Source organism: Bubalus bubalis, chromosome 11, assembly GCF_019923935.1.
Source record: "Bubalus bubalis isolate 160015118507 breed Murrah chromosome 11, NDDB_SH_1, whole genome shotgun sequence".
In the NCBI taxonomy this organism is placed as follows: domain Eukaryota; kingdom Metazoa; phylum Chordata; class Mammalia; order Artiodactyla; family Bovidae; genus Bubalus; species Bubalus bubalis.
The window spans coordinates 56,242,400-56,264,560 of record NC_059167.1 but is presented as its reverse complement, the minus strand read 5'-3'; the positions used below and the strand labels follow the sequence as shown (position 1 = coordinate 56,264,560).

The window sequence follows — 22,161 nt, the reverse complement described above, 5'->3', positions numbered from 1 at the left end:
ACCTCAGCCTAAGCCTTCTTGGTGTATTTTAACATAAAGTTATCTTTTAAACAAAATGCAGAATTGCTCCATGGTCAGCAGGAATGAAAGAACCAAATCACATCCCTAGAACCTCCTGTTTATACATCCATCTCCCTCGCTGGGTGGTGAGCTCTAGGAGGGCAGGAACAGAGTCTTTTTCTTCTTTGCAACCATGAGATTTAAAACAAAAGTGTTCCTCTAGTGTTTAACAAATAAAACCAGTAGTTACCCCTGGATCAAGTGAGGAAATGGCACCAAGGTGCTGTGAAATCCTCAGACACCCAAGATCAGAGAGCCCTCTGGTTCCATCAGGGGGAAAGGTTGTGCTAACAGGTGGGCTGGACGAGGGGGCCTCACCTCTCACTCTCATCTGCTGCCTTCTCGGCCTCCTCCAGCTTCTGCAGAGCTGTTGCCAGACGCTCCTGGGCACGATCCAACTCTTCCTCAACCAGCTGGATGCGTCTGTTCAGAGAAGCTACGTCGGCTTCAGCCTGGGCAGAGAATGAGAGGTGTTTTAGTGTTGGAGAGGATGTGAGGGTAGTGCCTTCAAGAGGGGCTGGACTGAAACAGTTCAACAAGGAAGCCTGGCTTTGTGGTGAGCTACCCTAAAGTGTGCTACAAGCCGTGGTCAACTCTGGAGTTGCTGGATATGTTCATCTATTGATTTATCCAGTGGTTGTCCACCTTGGGCTATATGCAAATCCACACATATCATCCCTGCGAGACAGAGAGACTGTCAGCAACGCTTTCTCATTTGGTTCCTTTCTACCACAGATTTCAACAGGCTGGCTTTACCTGACTGTCAGACGGGAGCTTCATCACAGCCACCTCACATGGTGGGGGCTGAGGTGTGGATAGAAGCGACAGGACTGACCCAGGCCCCATCACATAAGATGAGAGGAGCTCGGCGAGAACTCTGACTCAGGAGTCTCAATTCTCCTTTCTTCTGATCACATTCTCAAAGGGGCTTTATTAAATATTTTAGGAACTAAAAGATTTTTAAGTGCAGTGGTTCTAAAATATAAAATCATACAGAGACACAACAAAACCCAGTAAGCCCCCGTGCCCTTCAGCACCTCTTGAGGATAACAGGTCACACTGGAATAGCGCCAAGACAAATTTCCCAAGCGCCTGTGACCTAAGCCTACAGGCATTTCTCACAAGTCAGGGTTGCTACAAGAAGAGTTTCAAGCTCCTTAGAAGAAAAGCAGTACAGATACTGTATTCACTTGGTATCTATCTCTGAAATATGCTCCTTTTTTTGGGATGTGATGTTTACCTACAGTTATAAGCATTTGTTACTATGAGCCTCAGGACACTTGCAAGACTGGCTGGGTCCATTACATACACTTGCATTGGTGGCTATTTAAATATTACACATGGAAGTGAAAGATGGAATTTGCTAATCTGGTAGCGTTTCCTCATCTACTTTCAGTTCAGTTCAGTTCAGTTCAGTCGCTCAGTCGTGTCTGACTCTTTGCGACCCCATGAATCGCAGCATGCCAGGCATCCCTGTCCATCACCAACTCCTGGAGTTCACTCAGACTCACGTCATCTACTTCAAATGTGTGCTTATCCTGCAATGATGGGGTTTTCAGGACACTTGGGAGTTTTCTAAAAATTACGGCCTGCACTTAGGGACGATGCTAGCTCTCTACCTACAGTGTTGTCTTCCTTACTCACATTCCTTCTTATGTGCAAGGAATCATGATTCTCTCTATGGAGTATGGGCTCAGTAAATGTCTACCGAATAAAATAAGCAAAAACAACTTAAACAAAAGCAACTTTCTGAGTTCTGGACCCATGGTACATGGGCTTGAAATGTACAAGTAGTGAGAGTCTTCGATCATAGCCTTGAACTAAAGGAACATGAGAACACTCTGCTCTCTGCTCATCTAGATTTGTAAAATTTTAAAAGCCGAGTTCTCTCTGGGAAAGAGAGGTGATCAGGGCATCTCCAACCTCGTGAAGGACTCTATAAAAACATTCAAATACACTTTTATCTCATCAAAAATTAACTATGTAGTAACAACTGGCTGATGGAGGCAGGGAGTAGGGGAATGTGAAGTGAATCCAAGGTCAGTTTACAACTGTACCTGCCCACAAAGTCAATCATTATAGATGCACAGAGGGAACTGGGCCCCACCAGGCCTCAATGGCCAGTGAACGTTAGTTTTTTGGGGGCTGGCGGTGGGGGGAGGGATGAGGGTAATATGGATAACACATTTCTTAAGTACGAGAACTTTTAAAAGTTTTTAGCCCTGTATTAAAAAACAAAACAAAACTGGAAGAAGGTATACATTAACGGCATATCTTTGGGTCAGGTCAGATTTCTGTATTTTCCAGTTCCAGGAAAATTCTATTCCTTTCCCCCCACCTCCCCCCCACCAATAATTATAATATGTATTTAAAGCAATACATTTACAGCCCAAATAGTTCTACATTATACATTTCAGGTTTAACCAATTTCATAAAAATACTTGAGGACAGCTGTATCCACAGATTTAGACTACTAAATTATTTCTTTGCCCATTTTTCTCTTTTCTTTCCTGAATAACCTCTTTTAGATATGGTTCAAGGTAGAATTTATCTGCCTCGTATTTTGTCCGCTGCCCTTTAGGCAGGATCTGCTGCCTCATGCTCAGGTCCAGCGCTCTCTTAATGCGAAACCCTCTGTCGTTATAAAGGTTCTCAGGAAGCCTTCTTATGGCTTCTTTTACGTCGTCATTCTCATATATTGTATCATCATCTGGCATTAAGCCCAGTTTATTGAACCCAGTAGCCTTGCATACCATTTTCAAATACCCTCCAGCTCCATCTGCTTGATGCTGAAACGGCTGGCCTGTTTGCCATGTTGACTTGAGATAGAAGGAAAATTCTATTCCTTTTATGAACTGGGGTGGGAGGACAAGCAAGCAACTCTGAAAGCTGAAAACTAAAATGAAGAGCAAAACAAACCCACCCCCTAAAATACCACCAAGAAAAAAAATCAGTAGAGTATCTAGGTCATGTACTCAAAAGTATTTTCTCCCTCTTTCTTAAATATGCTTGTTATAGGTGCTGTGGCCAGAGAAATGTCAACAAGATTTTCAAAACAATTTCTGTAGCCACCACACTAGAAGTTTCCAGCTGTTTTCAATCTGGGCCCTGACCTCAAGGACTTTGTACTCACAGAAAGGAGACTGTGCTCCGGGGAAAGGACCTTTCAGGTGACAGGCCACTCTGGGTCCCCAGGCTCCCATGTACCTGGGGTGTTGGAGACAGCACTCATGTTCATTCCTGCCTCTGCACAAAAGATCTCCCTCCCTGAGAGGAACCCCCATTGATTCAAATCTTTGCTCTTCTGGCCTCCACTCTGCTCTTTCTTTAGCTCTGGATGCAGTTTTATAAATGGAACTTCTTTCCCCCTTGGAGCATTTTGTAGAATCTACATTAGGGGTTGTGTCCTATAGGAAAACTAGTCGATAGGCCCCAGAGAGGGCACCCAAACAACAGCCAGGAATGGAGACCAGTTCCAGGAGCCAGGACTGGGTCAACGCAGAGAACAGACCTGTGAGTGGTTCACAAAAATGGGGTCTCAGATGTTTAGCTCGAAGGGTCCCTAATTCCCACAAATGGCTGTCTGAGTTCACCTGAAGACACATATGCAAAGTACACATTTCCAGGCCCCATTCCTAGAGATTCTGATCCAAGAGGTCAAGAGAGGAAGGTGGGAATCTGCACTATAAAAAAGCACCCACCCACCACCCCACCCAAAGACTCCAGCAAAGCCTACAGGAAGCACTTATGCAGCTCTTTGTTGAGCAAATAGGAAGAGGGAGGGACCTCTGATCCTGAGGGTTGAAGCATGCTTGGGTCACATAGCCATCAGTGGGAGACAGGAGGAGTACCCCAGTTCCCTGCTCCTCCTGTACAGGCTCGCCTGTTTCACTTTTCAAGGCTTCCTGGAGCCTCAGAGAAGCCCTGGAATTGTTGGTTCTCACCTATGAGGTCTTTCCACCTTCTGACATCAGCACGGCAGGTTCTCTACAAGTCACCCCCAATTCAAGCCCCTGACTCAAAGAAAGGCCTTCGGGACAAAACCTAACCAGGACTAGGAGAACTGTACTCATTATCATCTGCTAAGCAAGTCCTCTCAATGCTTTTTGAAAAAAGGCGTGGTATAAAATCAAAAAGATCATCAAGTAATACCAGGGGGGAACAGCTCACACAAGGACACAGAGCATTTGCCCTCAACCCAAGAAGTCAATGGCTGCTGCCCTGGGAGGTTTCACAGCAAGATGGGCAAAGGTGCTTGTAGGTTACAGCCTGGATTTGAATGCAGTATCTGGGGAGTAAGTATCCCTACAAAAGGTTCCCCAGGGAAAAACCTGGACTCTTACAGGCTTCTCAGGCCTTACAGTACTGGTCTGATCACAATTAAGTTTGGCTCCCTAGAACTGAAGATACATTCAATTTCATCAATTAAGGGCACTCTTTTCACTTTTTTTTTTTTTTTTTGGATTATGCTGTGTTCAAAAGGCTCACATCTCTCACATTCACTAGCTTTTATTTCTGGTATGTATTCTCTGAGTTCTGAGGCTTCTTCAGGTATTTTTTAAGGTTGTTTTCATCACAATACCTGGGCAGTCTACTTAAGACTTCATTGGCTGTTGCCTCAGTACAAACCTCACAGCCACCGGACCTTTTGTTATTTAAAAAGCAGATATAAATAACAAGGCATTTGGGAAGGGTCACGACCCCAGACGCAAATTATTTCCAAGCATGAAAATCACCCTCAGTGTCCTAGGTTACCTTCTAACAAGGTAACCCATGTGTTGACACTGCTGGCAAAGCCTTTGTTTAGGATGTTAGTTTCTTTTATTTCAAAAATGCTACTGTGTCTCAACATGCTATGAGCTACTCAGAAAAGAGACTGCTATATTAGTAAAGGCTACCAACTGTCTTCCTGGAGAATTGTTGTTAAGCAACCACCAGGTGCCCTGCACTTATGAGGTGCCTTAGAGCTGTATGTGCCTTGCCCCATCCCCTTCCACAAGGGGTGTGCTCAGCTGTTCACTCATGTCTGATCCTTTGCGACCCCATGGGTTATAGCATGCCAGGCTCCTCTGTCCATGGGATTCTCCAAGCAAGAATACTGGAGTGGGCTGCCATTTCCTGCTCCAGCGGATCTTCTTGACCCAGAGATCAAATCCAAGCCTCTTTTGTCTCCTGTGTTGGCAGGTGCATTCTTCACCACTGAGCCACCTGGGAAGCCCTCTTCCACAAGGCACCAGCTACCTATACAGAAAATAAGGGCAGGTTGTACACCATTCCTGTGCACTTCTACAAGACGCTACAAAGCCATCAAAGGCATGCCCACACAATACAGCAAAAATATTTCTCCAAGTCAGATCTGAAAGAAAACTTTTACAGGGCCTAGATTTTCACAAAATCCAGATGTTACAGTCAATATACCTAGAGACAATTTAAAAATAGCAATGACTTTAAAAACAAGTAGTCCTGTTAACACTGCTAAGAAGAAATAATGGTAGGAGAATAATATTATATTCTAAGAACAAATCCTCTGAATATATTTTCCAAGTCCTCCTGAACTGGAGTGCAGCATGGGATGATCACAGGTCAGGTCTTTTTATTTCATGCCAAGTGTAGTTGTCCACAGACGGTTTCACCCTTTACTGTGTAAGACCAAGCCACTACAGCCAAGTTAAACTTCTGCCCTTATATGGTAAGGAAAGGGGGAAAAAAAACACGCATGACATTAAGGGGCACTCCCATGGATAAGAGATAAAAACAACCTCTCTATCTGCACCAAAGCCTATAATTCATGAGGCATATTTGTACAATGAGCGAGAAGGGATATGAACAGGGCATTGTAGTGCCTTAGCCTCATCTATATATGAAAGCAGAAAGGCAGAGAGTACACTCCGGTTATTGCCACCCTGGGGGTGCCAGTGTGAACACAAAATACACTTTTAGAATCCTGGTCTCAGAAATATTTACCAATTCTAAAGAGGGAAAGGGCTGCGATTTTTGTAAGTTGGTTTTTCCTATGATTTAATAAAGTTACCAATTAAGAACCTACAGGTTTCAACTGTAAGTCCCTTTGTTTGCTGGGTACCATCCAGAAAGGAGAAAGGAGGCCTGGCTTCTTCTTGCTCCCTCTTTTCCTTTGATAAGGACAAAAGACAAACAAAACCCCAGTGGGTCACAAGACCTAGAGTCAACCATTACATCGAGCAAAGTAGTTGCATTCCAACATTTTGAAGGGCCCACACACCTTGGAAAAAATAAACCAGTAGAAAAAGAGAGATGACTGCTTTTTCCAAGGTAAGTGCTGGTATAACAGGGCCAATTAACTACAGCCTGTCTGAACCTTTGAGACTCTGAATGTAGAGCTAACTCTCCAAATATTTTTTTGCAGTGTTCACGACTTTGTCACTAAACTTTTATCTCTGCTGCCAAGAAAAACTGTGACTGCTAGCTTAACTCACAGCTATGTCTGACAACTACCAAGAAACCACCTTAGATTAGCTATCTTCAAGTTTCAGTTTTGTAAGTTAGGAACACCTCTCAATCTGAAATTCCCTCTTCTGTGGGCTGACCCAGTCCTTAAGTTGTTTTCATAAAAAGTTCTGTGTCCGTCTGTCCCATCTTCTGGATAGACTATTTTCAAAAATCACTTTAAAAACTGAAGTTATTTAAACTTTTTAACATAAAGCTTTGAAAAGAATGAAAGCACTACCTTTACCCAACTGGCCCAGGAAGAGTACTGTTATAAAAACTAAGCCCAAGAGAGAAGGTGAGTGTAATAGTCACAATGTGCCCTTCATAAAATTTATCTTCTGTGTCTAACATCAATCACCAGGACAGGAGTCCATAAGAGGCTCTCCTGTACAAGACCACATATACCCTTTCTTAGCAGGGGGAGGGAAGCTCTACCAACTTCCACCACTAACACCGCTTTGACCCATCAAACATTCCTTCCAGCCTGCCTGTGTCCTCTTTCTGTTCAAGTTGAAATAAGAATTATTGATTAGAAGCATTGAAATGGAGTGTTTTAAGATGTAGTGAAATGAGCATCCCATTTTTAAAGCCCTTTGATAGCTGGAGAACTGAAAGCAAGGGAATAATGAGCGATGCAGAGTGCAAAGCCATTCTAATACTAACTGACACAAGGCACTAGTGTGCTAAGTGCCATGGCAACTTCTTTACACATACTCTTTTCATCCTCACAACAGGCCAGTACTACCATTACAAACATTGTGCAGTCCGGGAACTGAGGGGCTGAGACGTTTAATGATTCGCAGCCAGGGTCAAAAGTTCTTATCCATCATCCTGTTCTGTTGGTTCTAATGGTTCAAGGACTACAGCGAGTCAGAGGAATTGGAATTCATTCATTGCTTGGCGAAATGCAGAAACAGCCATGGGACCTTTGCTGTCTTGTCCTTTACAGAAAATGATTTCTTGCCTATCGATTTCCTGGTTCCTCTCCATTTTATCTGAAACTGCATCTAGTTAGGCTTTCCTCTTAAGAGGATCCATTTGCTTCTAGGTATTTTATGCAACACAGGTCCCATAGCTTCTACAGCCCACCATAACACCATTACATACACTTCTCATTACATACACTTCTTCTCTAAAGGTTTCTATTAGTACTGCACGCTACAGTCCATGGGGTCGCAAAGAGTTGGACACGACTGAGCGCGCACAGGCCCCGCGCACGCGCGTGCCCACGCCCGCCCACCCACCCAACAAGCACGGCAGTGTATGAGCGCTTGTCCTAAAATTCCCAAGGTGTTTGAGTATCCTGATATAAAACACACACACTCAAAAACCAAACAGCGAACGCCTAAACTACCTCTGAGATCCTGTTCCTGTTGGCTGGATACGTTTGCCTAGGAAAAACGAAGGAAGCCAGGTATTACACTCAAAGTGGGGGAGGGGGAAGCCGGCGGGAGAAAACACCCAATAATCATAGCCATTTAGCCAACTTTTTCAAGACTCGGTAACAAAGGAACATCTATCTGTACAGGAGAACTTGGGAGGAGGGCTGGTTAAGAAAGGGAAAGGCAAAGGGCCGCATACTAAGTCAAAACACGCGCTGTCAGTGTCTCACCCACCCCAGAGAAACAGGCTTTCAAGAAACCAAGGTCAGACAGAGATGGGCGAGTTCAGCATCCCCGGGCCTCAAAACCTGGCAATGCCTCAGACGTGATCTGTTAGCGTCCTTCCCAAAAGAAGAGATTTCCACAAGGAGGGACCTCTTTTGCCCCCACCTTCCGAGTAAATAATGCCAGGAGGGCAAAGGGCACATCCCTTTGCCTCGGGGGACCCGAGACGCCGTGTCGAACGCAAACACCCCACACAGAGCCCCTTCTGGGAAAGTGCTGCTTCCAGAACCTTCTCAACACCACTCCTGCTTTCCCCTCGGTTCTTTGACTGTAGACCAGCGAGATGAAAAGGGCCGAGGTGAAGGGGCAAGACCCCTCCCCAGACGACACCTGCGGGCCCAGGTGCGCCAGGTGCCCCCCGAGGCAGGGGGAGGGGTAGAGAAGGTGGGCTCCGGGAGGCCTTGCGGGGCGCCGGGGTGGTGGTGGGGGGGGCGATCAGGGAGAAGGCGCCTCTGGTGGTGGGTGATGGGTGGGTCCCTTACGGTCTCCCTCAGCTTCCTCTCGTAGTCCAGTTCGCGCTGCAGGCTGCCCGCGCGCTCCTCCGCGGCGTCCGCTTGCTCCTGCAGGCTCCGAATCTTCCTCCGCACCGCCTCCAGCGAGCTGCTCCCCGCCATCGCGCCGGGCGGCGGCGGGCCGGCAAGCGGGCGGGCTGCGGTGGGAGAGGCGGGCTGCTGCGCTCCTGCTGCTGCTGCCGCTGCAGCACTCCGACCGACCGCCCGCCCCGCCCAGGCCGCAGCGCGCGACGGCGGCGCCCCCTGCGGCCCAGGCTCAGCCCGGAAGTCTCGGCCTCCCGGGAAGCTCAGGCGAACCGCAAGCGGGTGCGCGAGCGCCGGGGGCGGACCCAGCGGGCGGGGCGGGTCGCGCGCCGCGGACTCCGGGAATTCGCCAGTCGCGGGAGGCACCGCGCATGCTCGCGGCTGCCTGGCTGAAGGGCGCGGCGCGCGCTGCGGGGGCACCAGGTGGGCAGGAGACGGGGCCCCACGGCGCCTAGGATGTTACTTCGACTCCCAGCACCCCGCCCTGGCGCCGCGGAGAACCCGGAGTAACGGATTTGGCTGCAAGGGGCGACTGTGCCGCCTACTGGCGGCGGGAGCGCTCCGCTCCGGACTGCCAGATTTCCCCTGCCCAAGAGGGAGCGAAGCCGAGCGAGGGGTTTGGGGCTTAAATGTGTCCCCAAAGGGACTGTAAAGAACCCCAGAACACCAGATCCTAACCCAACAACTCTCCTCCCCTCCAAACTCAAGACGTGAAAACCACTAACATACTGCAGAGGAAACCTCCTAAATGCTGTCTTGCTAGGTTACAATCTGGCTTTTGGTTCTCTCCTGGCTGTGTGACTTGGAAAACAACGTGACTTCATCTGTAAAAGCGCGGTTAATAGTAGTACGTGCTGCTGCTGCTAAGTCGCTTCAGTCGTGTCTGACTCTGTGCGACCCCATAGACGGCAGCCCACCAGGCTCCCTCGTCCCTGGGATTCTCCAGGCAAGAACACTGGAGTGGGTTGTCATTTCCTTCTCCAATGCATGAAAGTGAAAAGTGAAAGTGAAGTCGCTCGGTCGTGTCCGACTCTTCGCGACCCCATGGACTGCAGCCCACCAGGCTCCTCCGCCTATGGGATTCTCTAGGCAATAGTACTGGAGTGGGTTGCCATTGCCTTCTCCAAGTAGTACATGAGGATTATGAAATAATAGAAAGCGCGAAGCACAATACAAGGTAAGTAGGTAACTCAATGATAGCTTTAGTTAATAACAGGCATTGTCTTAGAGGAGAAATACGGTATGAAACTCCTTAAATGAACTTACAAAACGGAAACAGACTCACAGACTTAGAGAATCAACTTATGGTTGAGGGGAAGGGATGGTTATGGAGATTGGGATGGACATGTACACTCTGCTATATTAAAAATGGATAACCAACAAGGACCTACTATACAGCACAGGAAGCTCCGCTCAATCTTATGTGGCAGCCTGGAGGGGCCGGGAGTTTGGGGGAGAATGGATACATATATATTTGGCTGAGTCCCTTCCCTGTTCACCTGAAACTATCACACAATATTGTCAATCAGCTATATTCCAATATAAAAAAGTTTAAAAAAAAAACAAACACACACACACACAAGCACTGTCTTAAGAGTCAGGCTATGGCCCATAACCATCTGTGGGACCTCAGACCTGCCAGCCTCTCTGGAACTTACTTTCTTTTCCATAAAAACAGTTGTCTCAAGGGTCCCTTCTAGTTACAACCTTCTCTGATTGTAGGAAGGTTGTAATCTGGAATCTGACCAATTCTGGGCTGGACTGAGAAGCCTTTTAAAAGCACACCAAGGTAAAGAATGTGACTGCCAATGCAGGTGGGTTCGACCCCTGGATCAGGAAGATCCTCTGGAGAAGGAAATGGCAACCTCTTCCAATATTTTTGCCTGAGAAATCCCATGGACAGAGGAGCCTGGCAGGCTACAGTCCATGAGGCTGCCAAGAGTCAGACACTTAGTGACTACACAACAATAAATACAGACAAGATACTGAACATTTCCTTTACCCCAAGGATTCCTCAAATTGCCTTTTTGAAGTCATGTTCACTTATCCCCTGCCTCATCCCTTATATAAGTCCTGGCATCTACTATTTTTCTTCTCTATAATTTTATAATTGTTTGAATGTTATATAAATGCAACAATACAGTATGTAACCTTCAAGAAGTTAAAAAAAAAAAAAGCACACCAAGGAAGCCAACAGAACCCTATGAGAGCGTCCGGCTGCAGCTGGATGAAAACCAAAGTGGACACAATCTCTGGGAACAAGTCTCGGTCCATACTCCCCTTGGGCTATGTTTTTAAATGTCTTCTAAGTCTCATGGCTTTCTTTCCTCACCTTTCTCACAGAAGGCCCTTCAAGTCAGTTCCAATGTGTTAAGTGTGGGAATATTGAAGAGAAAGAAAACACAGTTGACAACCCCCTCCTCCTCGAAAGCCCTAACAACTGAACTTGCTTTTCTGACTCATTTGCTAAGGACATTATCACAGTCTCTGCTGAGACTCACAAGTCCCAGCATGGGCTCTCGCATCCTGTAGGTGGAGCCTCTCGCTTTGTTTCCACAGTTTGTCTAGTCAGGAGGGTGGTCACAACTGCTTCCCTAAGGGTACAGACAGTAGGTCTCCAACTTTGAGGGTGGGAGAGGGGGCATCTGGGAACCTTCAGGAGCCCTGGAAAATGCTGGACACGTGCACATGCTCCAAGCAGCCAACTAGTGACTTAATGGCTTGCTTTTCAAACACCTGGGAAAGTCAGTTTCAGGTGAGTTCACTTTCATGCTGATGTCATACAAAAGAGTTTAGGACAGTTGTTCTAAGTCTTGGCTGCACATTGGAATCACCTCAGTCCCAGCGATTCTAACTGGCCTAGGGTGCAGCTTGGATTTTAAGTTTTTAAACCATGATGTTTAGTTAAGGTTGAGAATCACTGATTTAGGAAGAAAAGACCTACAGGGAATAAAGACTCACATATTGCAGATGTCACAGACATCACAGTTATTGGGGAAGGGGTTTGAGGCCAAAGAAAATGGAGCCCTTGATCCCCTCCAGCCTCACTTAGGTGGAGAGACCACAAGAAATTCAAAACAAAGCCATCAGAGATTCGACCATGCGAATTACAACCTTTCGAGTTAGGACGAGCCCATTTCTGGAATAGGATTTGTAAATTGTTTGGTAGAAAATTAGTAGAAAATTTGGTAGAAAAATGTTTTTAGCAGTAGAAAAATGTAAAAATACTTTACACTGGTGAATAATGACAATCCAATGCCCTAGTCCCAAATGTAATATGATTCAACCTCAGGAAGTTGACCTCTCTCCTACCTCCTCCTTCCCTTTGTGACATCTGTCTCTTCTTCCTCAGGTCTTGACTATTTTTACTACTTAGGAATCACTGTAAATAAAACATTTCTTCACAAATGTCTTCTACATCCCTACAGGTTGCAAACAACCTAAAAGGGGAAGATAATCAATATACTACCCTCCCAAAAAAGTGTACCATATTAGGGACAGTTTTCCAGTGGGAGGGGGAAAACAGTTTCAGAAACCTCCCCCTCCTCCTGGCTCCGCCCACTCCCCCCTCCAACTAGCTTTAAATATCCTCTTTGCTACTTCTGCCTCATCTCATTCCAAAGCTCCCTTAAACAAGATTTTTCAATAAAGACATGATAGCACCACATAGTTACACAATAATTATGATTTTTTTCCCCCTTAAGAACTGTAGTAGCTTTTTTCTCCTCTTGCTTTCAGTCTTACTGGGCTATTTTCAAATTCTCTGCATTCTTTTCCTTATAAGGAATATCTCTCCTTGATCTATCAGCGGCTCTTTTGAAAAAGCTAAATAAACGTCCTGCTGGAGAATCTGGGGGAGACAGGCCTCCTCCATTTAACCATATACGGAGCAGACATCTGATCTACATTATACAAAACTGGTGCAGAATTATACGTGTTTTTTGGCTCTTTTTCTAAAGCCAGGTAGTTAAATATTTTAGCTAAATCAGTGCTTCCTTGAACCCCCTCTCCAGGGACCTTGCTCTTCACTGAAACTTTTTCTTTTTGTCAGATTCTAAATGTCCTGTGTCTGGATCTCTCATTTACAAAGCACGCTTGGAGATTACATTTCACACCTTTCACATCACAGGAAGCCTTTACTGATTTCAAAACCCAGACCCTCCATCAATGTACACTTTACTCCCATACAAAAAATCCTGCTGTTGCACTTCGCCGTTCAACTTTCTGGGCATAGCTTTCCCCGGTGCTCATACATTCTTGAAATTGTTGCTCACTTCCCTAGGAATTCTTGCCTAATTGGGCCTCTAGGCTTAATTAGCTTCCAGAATGGTGTGAAAAAGAAGTCATTCCTTTGGAAATCTAATGCCTGTCTTGACTTCTGCAGCAGAAGAGGCAAGCTCTTCAGCTAGAAGAGATTTCAGAGGGCAGAAGACAAAATACTGGCAGAGCTTTTGTGGTGTGTGCATCATCCTCGAGACTATGTGGTGGCTGTCAGAGGCTGGCAGGTCCGGGCGGGGCGAGCAGGGGAACCAGGGGCAGCTAGCACACTATACCATATAAAGCACTGAGCTATATATAACTCCCAGCTTACTTTCTGTATCTAGTGCCCTCAGAGTGCAGACCCAAGCAAGTATCATCTTCCCAGGCAGATCTGAAGGGCTGGATTAAGACTTCCCTGGTAAGGAGGCCTCAAGGGTTTCTGAGGCCCACCATCAAGCTTAACCTTCTCAGAATAAGTAGCACTCACTATGTCATTCTTTCAATATAGAGGCCAGGTCTTCTGAATCCTGACTAGATTGGTCACTGAAAACCAGGCCTTCCCACCCACCAGAGATAGCAAAAAGAAAGTGGAGAAAACTAGGCATTCTGCTTGCACAAACCTTGGTGATGACACCTCAGAGGTTTTCTGCCACCACGGGGAAGGGTTCACCTCCAGAGTCCAATTTCAGTTGCTGTGTTCTCCCAGATTCTTACCACCCCCACCCACCTCCAACCCCAGGGGTGAGGGAAAGAAGGAGAAAAAAGAGAGGAATGGATGAAATAAAAATGAACGTGTGCAGTAGCAGTTGAGGGCAGCAGCATCCAGTGCTCTGGGCCATGGCAGGCTGTGCGCACGTGTCCAGCTAAGAGGAGATGACCCTCCTCCATGGTTCTCTGGCCTCTGTGGTGACCCCCAGAGCAGGCCCCAAGGGCAGCAGGTGAGGGGGGCAGTGTGTGCGTGCACTTACGTCGGTGGCCTTTTTCTCCGCCAGCTCCAGCTTCTCCTGGGCATCTTTGAGAGCCTCAGAGTATTTGTCCAGTTCATCTTCGGTGGCCTTGAGTTTCTTTTGCAGCGACACCAGCTCATCTTCCAGCTGGGAGTTGGCCGTGGGGGACGGGGACGGGACGGGGTGGGGGGTGCGGCAGGCAGCGTGATCCCGCAAGGGAGGGTTGTGGGTGCACAGAGCCAGAAGGACAGGGACAGCGGGAGAGAGAGGGAAAGACAGGGAGGGAGAGAGAGAGAGAGACAGAGTTAGCCATTCGTGCGCCGCGCCGCGCGCGCCCGGGGTACCTTGGCAGCGGCCTCGTCGGCGGCCAGGAGGCTGTCCTCTGCCTTGTGCAACTCCTCCAGCACCCGGTCCCGCTCGTCCTCCGACACCCGCAGCAGCTTCTCCTTGGCCGCTATGTCCTCCTCGAGCTGGGGGGCGGCGGCGGGCGGGCGCGGGCGGCCGGCACGGACCGGGTGTTAGACACACACACACAACACGGGCACCGGGTTGGCTGGGGCCCTTCAGCTTTGGGGCGCCACCGAGTTGGGGTTCAAGGGTCCCTAGGTAACCTCCTCTTGTCCCGAGGCTACTTCATACCCCCCCACCGCTCCCGGGGACGAGACTCCTACCGAGGTCTCAGTGGGCTCAAGGCCACAACTTAGCGTTGCAGAAGAAATGGATGGGCCCGATTCCGCACCCGCCATACCCTCTCTTCTGTCCCATCTTTGTTTTAACCAAAAAAACTCCGTGACTGTCGTTCTCCCTCCCGGACTTCCCCTCTCCCCCAGTTGAATGTTTTATATTCCCCGGTCAAAAGTCCAGAAGAACTTCTAAAACTTTCTGGACTTGATTCCCTTCAACCCTCCTCCTCTCCCCCAACCCCAGATCCAAAACTGTTTTCTGATCCTCAGAACCAAGTGCCTCTAGCACTTGATGGGACTTGACGTGCTCCGGCAACCGGAGAAGGGAAATAAGCGTCCCCAGGTAAGAGAAAAAGTTAGAATAAGCCAGTTCTGCTCTTCCCCTCCCGCTTCTCAGGCGCCCTGGAGTGGGGATGGCTCCCGGAGTCCTCGGGGTGAGGGGCCAGGAAGGGGTGCTAGGCCGGGTCCCGGGGCTCCGGGCCCCAGGGCGGGCGGAGCGCGGGCGACCCGCGGGCGCACGGTTGGGGAGGCGCAGACCTGCTTGCTCCTATCCTCCGCTGCCTTCTTATCTGCCTCCGCCTGCTCCGCTCGATCCAAGGCGTTCTCCTTGTCGAGCTTGAGCATCTGCATCTTCTTCTTGATGGCGTCCATGGTGGCGGCGGCGAGGGGCCCTGGGGCTGCGGCGGGAGCAGGGAGGCGAGCGCGCGGTGAAGCGGCGGAGCCGGAGTGCGAGCGCAGAGCCGCCTGCTGCTCCCAGATATGTACTTTCCCAAGGGGGCGACCGCATTCCTCAAGACAGCCAATACTTTTTTGGAAGAGCTTTTTTCTCCTGCCCCCTTTCCCCCTTCTCCTCCCTCCGCCCCCCACGCCCTCCCCGCTGCTCCCGCGGGGGCTGCTCGCCCATTCGCTGCCGCCTGCCGGCCTCCCAGTTGACGGTGGATATGACTATATATGGGGACCCGAGCAGCCAGCCGAGGCAGCCGCCGGGCGAGGCCTCCCGTTTTCCAAACCTGAACGCCAGGGAGAGGGCACTTGGGCCTCTCCGGACCGGGGGCCTCGGTGCTATCCTCCGCCCTCTGCGCCCCCTCCTCCCGGGGTTCACGCTCCGGCCCTAGGGTCCCCAGCCGAGCCGTCCTAAGTCACAGGAGGCCTGAGGAGCCAGCCGGGCAGGTAGAGGATGCGCGTCGCTTCCTGGGCCGCCAGACCCAGCGGCTCGCTAAGCATCAGACCTGGGGTCCCCGCAGCCACCGCGACGGCGCCCAGGCCCATGCGCTCCCAGCGCCTGCCCTGCCTACAGGGTGTCAGCCCGGGCTGGCTCTCATGTTCTGGAAACTCAACTGGAGCAGAGAAAGGACAAGTTGGGAGGGAGGCCTGGGGTGCTGTATATGTCTGCTGGTGAGGGCCAGAACGTCTGCAAATCTGTCTTATGCTGTTCCCTGTCCCCCAGGGGAGAGACAGTTGTATACCTTAGGGACTTAGGTCCCGGTTCTGTGTGTGCCTGTGTGTGTGGTACTTCCCCAAAGGGTGGGGTGTGTTTGTTGGTGTGTGGGTGGGAGTTTGTGACTTTAACGGAAAAGGCTATTGAGTTTAGAGTCAGGCAACTTAGTTTTTTGGTCTCTATCACCAGCAGCTCTGTAACCTTGACAAGCGAGTTGGCCTCTGTGCTACATCTTTAAACCTAGGGATGAGGGGTAGATGATCCCTATGGTGCCGCCAGATCTAACTTTTAATCATTTTCCTTGCACTGAGTTTAGGGAGTTGGCCTCTTTCCATGTTAGGCACTCAGGTACTAGGTTACCAGAACACAGGGATAAATGTTATCCCAGCCAAGTCATTGTATCCACAGCTATAACTCTGAGGAGGGAACAGGCCCTGCTCTGTACAGTAAACTCTGCTCAGAGGCAGGAGGATTTCCTCCTATAACTCTTACTCCTCCCAGTCCCCATGGGGAAAAGCCTGCTCTTTTCAGACTTTCGATGGGAAGGGAAGAAAGAGCTGTTCCCAAACCCTGCTTGAGACTGGCTGAAGCAGAGCTGGTGAGGGTCTTGTTGGGTCTTGTTAACAGTCCCTGCAGAATAATTCACAACCTGTCCTACATGGATACTGAATATTCCCTGGACGGTATCTGAGCAGATCAGACAGGTCAAACAACTTGTAAGTCCTTCAGAGAATGATCAAGTTCCTCCCAGGATTTTATCAGGTTTCTTCCACTTCCCAACTTCCCAGGAGGGGGAAAAAAAATACCCTGACCTAATGGTCAGAACACTAGATTTGTGTGCACAGGCGCTGCATGGTACAGAAATTCACCAGGACCCTTTAATCACCACACGTGAACCCAGCCACTGGAACACTGACAGAGTTCAAGGCCTCTGGGTGATATACAGATGTGTGGACCCCAGGGAGCTGACTTCCCAACTTGGAGCTCAGCATAAGGTTTATGAGCAGGGCCCCCAGAGTTAGACCCTGGAATCCAAACTTGGCCTGGCTACCTCCTTGCAAGATGGCCTTAACCACATTATAATCTTTTTAAGCTTCAGTTTTCTCTTCTGTAAGGTAGGTATACAAACTCTTCCCTCTTAGGGTTGTTACAAGGATGAAAATGAGATAAAGAATGAAAAGCGTTTTGCTAGCACATAGCAAAGTACTCAGTAAATTGTGGCTGCTCGGGTGGCAGAGGGCAAGTCATCTCTTGTCTCTGGGCCTCAGTTTTCTCATTTATAAAATGAGGCAACTGAACTAGAGAAACTCCTGGAGGGACCATGTATTGTGAATTTTCTCTACTGTGCCAAACATAGAGAAGCACGCAAAAGTTTCCTTAAATGAACTAGTGTTATAGACCATCTATTCAAACACACCACTGGTGAGCACCTTTTATATACCAGGTAGGCACTAGGCTCCAGGATCCCCAATTAAGTAAGATACATCCATGTCTTCCAGGTGTTCAGCATGAACAGTGGAGAAAGAAGTAGAAATGACCAGGTCAGAGACAGACAGATAAAACTATTCTGACAGACAGATAAAAACTATTCTGAAAAGTGGTGGTTTTTAAACTGATTTTAGAGGAAGGATAGCAATTAGATAGAGAGGAGGGTATTGTATGAGCCAAGGGTAGAAAAGAGAATATTTGATGGTGGTTGGACAGTAGGTTCACTTGAGGATGAACTGGGACGTGAGACTGGAAAGGTAGATAAGAGAGGTGTATGGCAAAGGGGCTTGAATTTAGGGATTCATACATTCAGGCCTTATTGTTTAAGTTTAAAACATCCATTTTTTCTTCCCCTCCCTGCCTCTCTTACCCGCTTAGAAGTCAAAGACTATGGTGTCCAGTATGCAAATGGAGCTGCACAAAGCCAATTTAAAAAATTCCTTGGTACCATATCACTAATCCCTAGCCTGATGGGTTAACATAACAGGTCCCTGGCCTCAGTCATTTCCATTTCACCACTGGTGAGATTCTGCTCCATGAATAGCCTGGCAATCAACCAGGTTCAGCCCAACTTCATGGTCTGTACCATCCACTACCTTGAAGGGTTATAGACCAGGCAAAATATCTTCACTTAAACAAGAATTTCTTCTATATTGGTCAGATCTCCTGGTCTTTGGATAGCATCAAGGATGTGGGCTGGGGACTTCCCTGGTGGTCCAGTGGTTAAGACTCCATGCTCCCAATGTAGGAGGTATGGGTTCAATCCCCAGCCAAAAAAAGAAAAAGAGGGGCAAGCTAGACAGCCATGGGATATACAGTATATTTCTGTTCCCCACCTGAGTGGCTATGACTTAAGGACAGATCCATAGACTGGCCAGGGACTTAGTGTTGTGGCCTGTCAGGCAGAGATGGACTGTGCCTCTGGGCTTCTCTTTGACTGTAGTTTGAACTGAGGAGCATGGAAAATATGAATCCATAGCTGAAGCAGCTGAAACAAAAAGGGGTTATGATCTTGGGCTGGAGATCACTTGTAAGAGGGTGATTAAGGCTGTTTACAGATATTTGGGCTTTCTTCCCAATCAGGTCTTGGTAGGATTGATTGCACATCCCCACCCAATTAAGTGTGCTCATTTGATGTGCTTTGGCTAAAGAAATGTGAACAGAACTAACTTATGGTAGATACTATGAGTTAGTATGACTCACTGTGTTCTTTTTCAAAGTTGTTGCTGTTTTGTGGTCTGGATTTCCAAGTGGCTGTGGTAAGTAGAGTTCCCCTCTCTCCAGAACTAACCCTTGGTGGACATGTAGCACAAGCAAGATATAAACCTCTGCTGTTTCAGCCCATTGAGAACTGGGGGCTGTTTGTTACTGAAGCATTACTAGCTTCTCCTGACTAATATATCATGACAGGCCATGTATCATTTAAGGTATGAGGAAGCAGAGAAGTTGGTTGTAGAGAAAAAGAATGGGATAGACATATCATGGTAAACAGAAACACCATTAGGAAAAAAAGACTGGGAAACAATGACCAAATCTCAGTTCTGGGGGTCCTTATAATTATACCCTTTCCTTCCTGAGGTTACATGAGAGAGTCAATGTTCCTTGGAAGTTGAAAAACTGACCAGATCATGGTGATGTGGAACCCCGCACAGGATCCTTGGTCCAGAGGTTCTGTGTGAACACCAAGAGCATCCTTGGAATTTCCAGAAGATTTCTCCAGTGCTTGGTATTCAGTCATCTCTCCATAAATGTTTGTTGAATGACTGTTTTCTTGGCTATTAACCATACAAGTAGGAGAAACGGTTCCTGGGAAGGAACCACAAGAAAACTAGGCTCAAAAGACTTAATTCCATTCAAAATAGAGATTCTATGTTATATTGCCTGAAGAATGGATATGTGTTGTGATAGGGTAGGACAAATGTCCCACAAATATTTACTGAGCCCCTTTCGTGTGCATGGCACTTAACTAGAGTTTATAAGATCAAGGGAGGTGGGTAAGAGATGGATCTTTTCCTCCAGGAAAAGCATCTATGTATGTTACAGGGTAAAACCCTCTTGGTGGGGGGATGGGGTGAGGTGCAGGGGAGGTCACTTAATATGTTTTTCAACTATATTACTGTTGTCCCAAATGCTGTCTGGGCTCTCCCCCCCATAGCTGTAAGGAACATATTGCAGATTTTTAAAATACTTTTTTTGCAGGGGAGGCACTCCCCAAAGGCGGCATGTGGAATCTTAGTTTCCTGGCCAGGGATTGAACCCATGCCCCCTTCAGTGGACGTGTGGATTCCAATGGACCACTGGGAAAGTCCCCATATCACAGGTTTTCTAGGAGAGCTTTCATTTTAAATACACTGTCCCTTCCCTCTATAAGAGCCCCCATACCTACCAGACTATGTTTCCCAATATTTGATTAGAAAAGTGAGTCAACATTAGCTTAGCTTACTAATGTGACACCTTTAAAAGGGAACACTTACTTGAATATGTACATCAAGGTCTGTTTGTTTACAAAACAAAACAAAAACCTTATTACCTAATAGTCCCACCCTACTTAACAGCAATGCCTCTCTACCTGTGTTACTGTGACTCCCCCAGAGTCCACAGTGCTGACTCACGCAATTAAGGGAAAGTGAAGAATCTGTAATTAAGCTGATAGACAATGGCTTCATGCACTGGGTTTTGGAATGCAGCATGTCATGTCCCACGGAACAAGATACGGCGTGTTCTTCTCATACACAAGAACGTTTTCTTTCTTGAGGGTTTGTGATACTACCCTCAAGAACCCAAGGAAAATATGCCCTGTTTCTAGGGAGGGTTTGGAGCTCTGAGAAAGGTCTTTAGGACATTGCGGACATCTTCCTTAATTGTTTAGTGACACACTGCTGGTCCTGATTCTGTGGCGAGCTCCCTGAATACTCTTGCTATCTGGAGGGTTTGTATGGGCAAAATGGTTCTCCCAGTACAAAAAAAAGACCACGAGTTTTCCTGTCTTATATCTTAATTCTCTTTCAATAGCACCAACGAGGTACAGATTTAATCATGCTGACTCGTGAAATTGAGCTGTCTCAAGAATGTCAATATTGGAACATCCCTGGTGGTCCAGTGGTTAAGAATTTGCTTTCCAATGCAGGGGATGCAGGTTCGATCCCTGGATGGGGAACTAAGATACAACGTGCCTTGGGGAAACTGAGCCCAGCTAGAGAAGCTCATGTGCTGCAACTGCTGACCTATGCTGAGCAACAAGAGAAGCCTGAGCATGAAAAGCCCTTGTGCTGCAACTTAGAGAAGCCCCTGTACACTGCAGTAAAGACCCAGTCAAAAGAAAAAAAGAAAGAAAAAACAGCAATATTCTCTATGGCTGTAAAATTTAGAAGGCACCTAAAAAGCTTATTTTCTCTTCCTCACAACTTCTCATGTCAGCATCAGGATGAGTGCTATTCTCCTCTCTATAGATTAGAAAACCAAAGGCAGTGATGACTTCACATCACCCACCTGGGAGGTAGTTGTGCAGGAATAAGGATGTGAATGCCCCAGTTCCCAGAAATGGTGCTTTTTTCATTAACCATTCCCAACTGTTTTTATATTAATACTTGATTTTGTATTTAAAAGCAACACGTTATAAGGTGAAGAGGAGAGGAGAAGGGGCCACCAGAGGTCTTGTCTACATATCATGGTGGGGCTCAGACACTCAGTCATGACCGACTCTCTTGTGACCCCATGGACTGTAGCCCGCCAGGCTCCTCTGTCCATGGGATTTTCCAGGCAAGAATACTGGAGTGGGTTGCCATCTCCAGGGGATCTTCCTGACCCAGGGATCAAACCCGCATCTCTTACATCTCCTGTATTGGTAGGCAGATTCTTCACAACTAGTACCACCATATGAACATGGTTAAAAGGTAATAGTAACAAGGCTGGGACTGAAGGCTCACCCTGCATGGCCCAGCCCAGGACTGCAGCCTAGGCTTCTAAAGGCACCCTCATTCCCCAGTGATAGGAGAACTTGGTGAGAAAGTATGGTTGGGCCAAGGCAACCAACCTTCTTGCCTACTCTTGTGTTTATGGCCCAAGATGGGACAAAAAGAACATCTTTATGAAGACAGAAGGATAAGTACAATCATTTTGTTCCCAGTAGCTTTAAAGGAGAGTTTGAGGTAACTGTTAGAAACCTACACCTCCTTTTTTTAAACCTGTGGGTCAGCAAAAGGTTTAAGCTACCAGTCCATCCAGGCAGTGTGTTTGAGGAAAAATGAAGACAAAATATGCGGTCAGGACAGCACTGGGTGCTTCCCCAAGCCAGAGCCTGGGCAGAAATGAAAGCATCTACAGACTTCACCAACTAGAGACCTGAGCCAGCTTCAGGGGCCACATCGAGGCTTTGGCATGGTTTTAATCATTGCTTCCCAGCAATTCCTGCATTCCTTCATATTGGATGCCACCTATTCATTTTTATATTTTTATACTTGGTTCTCAAGTTTCTACTGATGTCCTTAACAGGAACATATGTGAAAGTGACCTTTGCAGCCTCCCAAGTGGTGAGCAGAGCACCACACTTACTCTGCAGACTGTGAAACCTGATGCAAAAATGCCATGGATGTGGACAACCCTGGTGCCTCCTGC

At 47.6% G+C, this 22,161-nt stretch overlaps 2 protein-coding genes across 19 annotated transcripts in view; both read right to left on the bottom strand.

Moving 5' to 3' along the window:
* The window catches only part of TPM1 (tropomyosin 1), a 29,333-nt gene extending 13,927 nt beyond the window's left edge, over positions 1–15,406 (bottom strand). For 2 of the 18 annotated variants that reach the window (XM_006079927.4, XM_006079924.4), the window contains exons 1-3: positions 15,159–15,399; positions 13,960–14,085; positions 379–512 (exon numbers count right to left, since the gene is read on the bottom strand). In XM_006079927.4, the coding sequence (XP_006079989.1) occupies positions 379–512; positions 13,960–14,085; positions 15,159–15,272 (374 nt within the window). In that variant the 5' untranslated portion in view covers positions 15,273–15,399. Of the gene's footprint in view, positions 1–378; positions 513–8,677; positions 8,906–13,959; positions 14,086–14,282; positions 14,409–15,158 lie in introns of those variants that run through there. The other 16 variants (XM_006079934.4, XM_025295715.2, XM_006079933.4 and 13 more) reach the window with 14 other exon arrangements.
* On the bottom strand, positions 428–3,187 carry LOC123328075 (cytochrome b-c1 complex subunit 7-like). The gene is given in 3 exon segments (XM_044925083.2): positions 428–2,809; positions 2,812–2,833; positions 2,836–3,187. Coding segments are annotated over 3 exon segments (345 nt in total). The 5' UTR covers positions 2,875–3,187; the 3' UTR covers positions 428–2,525.
* Positions 15,407–22,161: the final 6,755 nt, after the last annotated feature.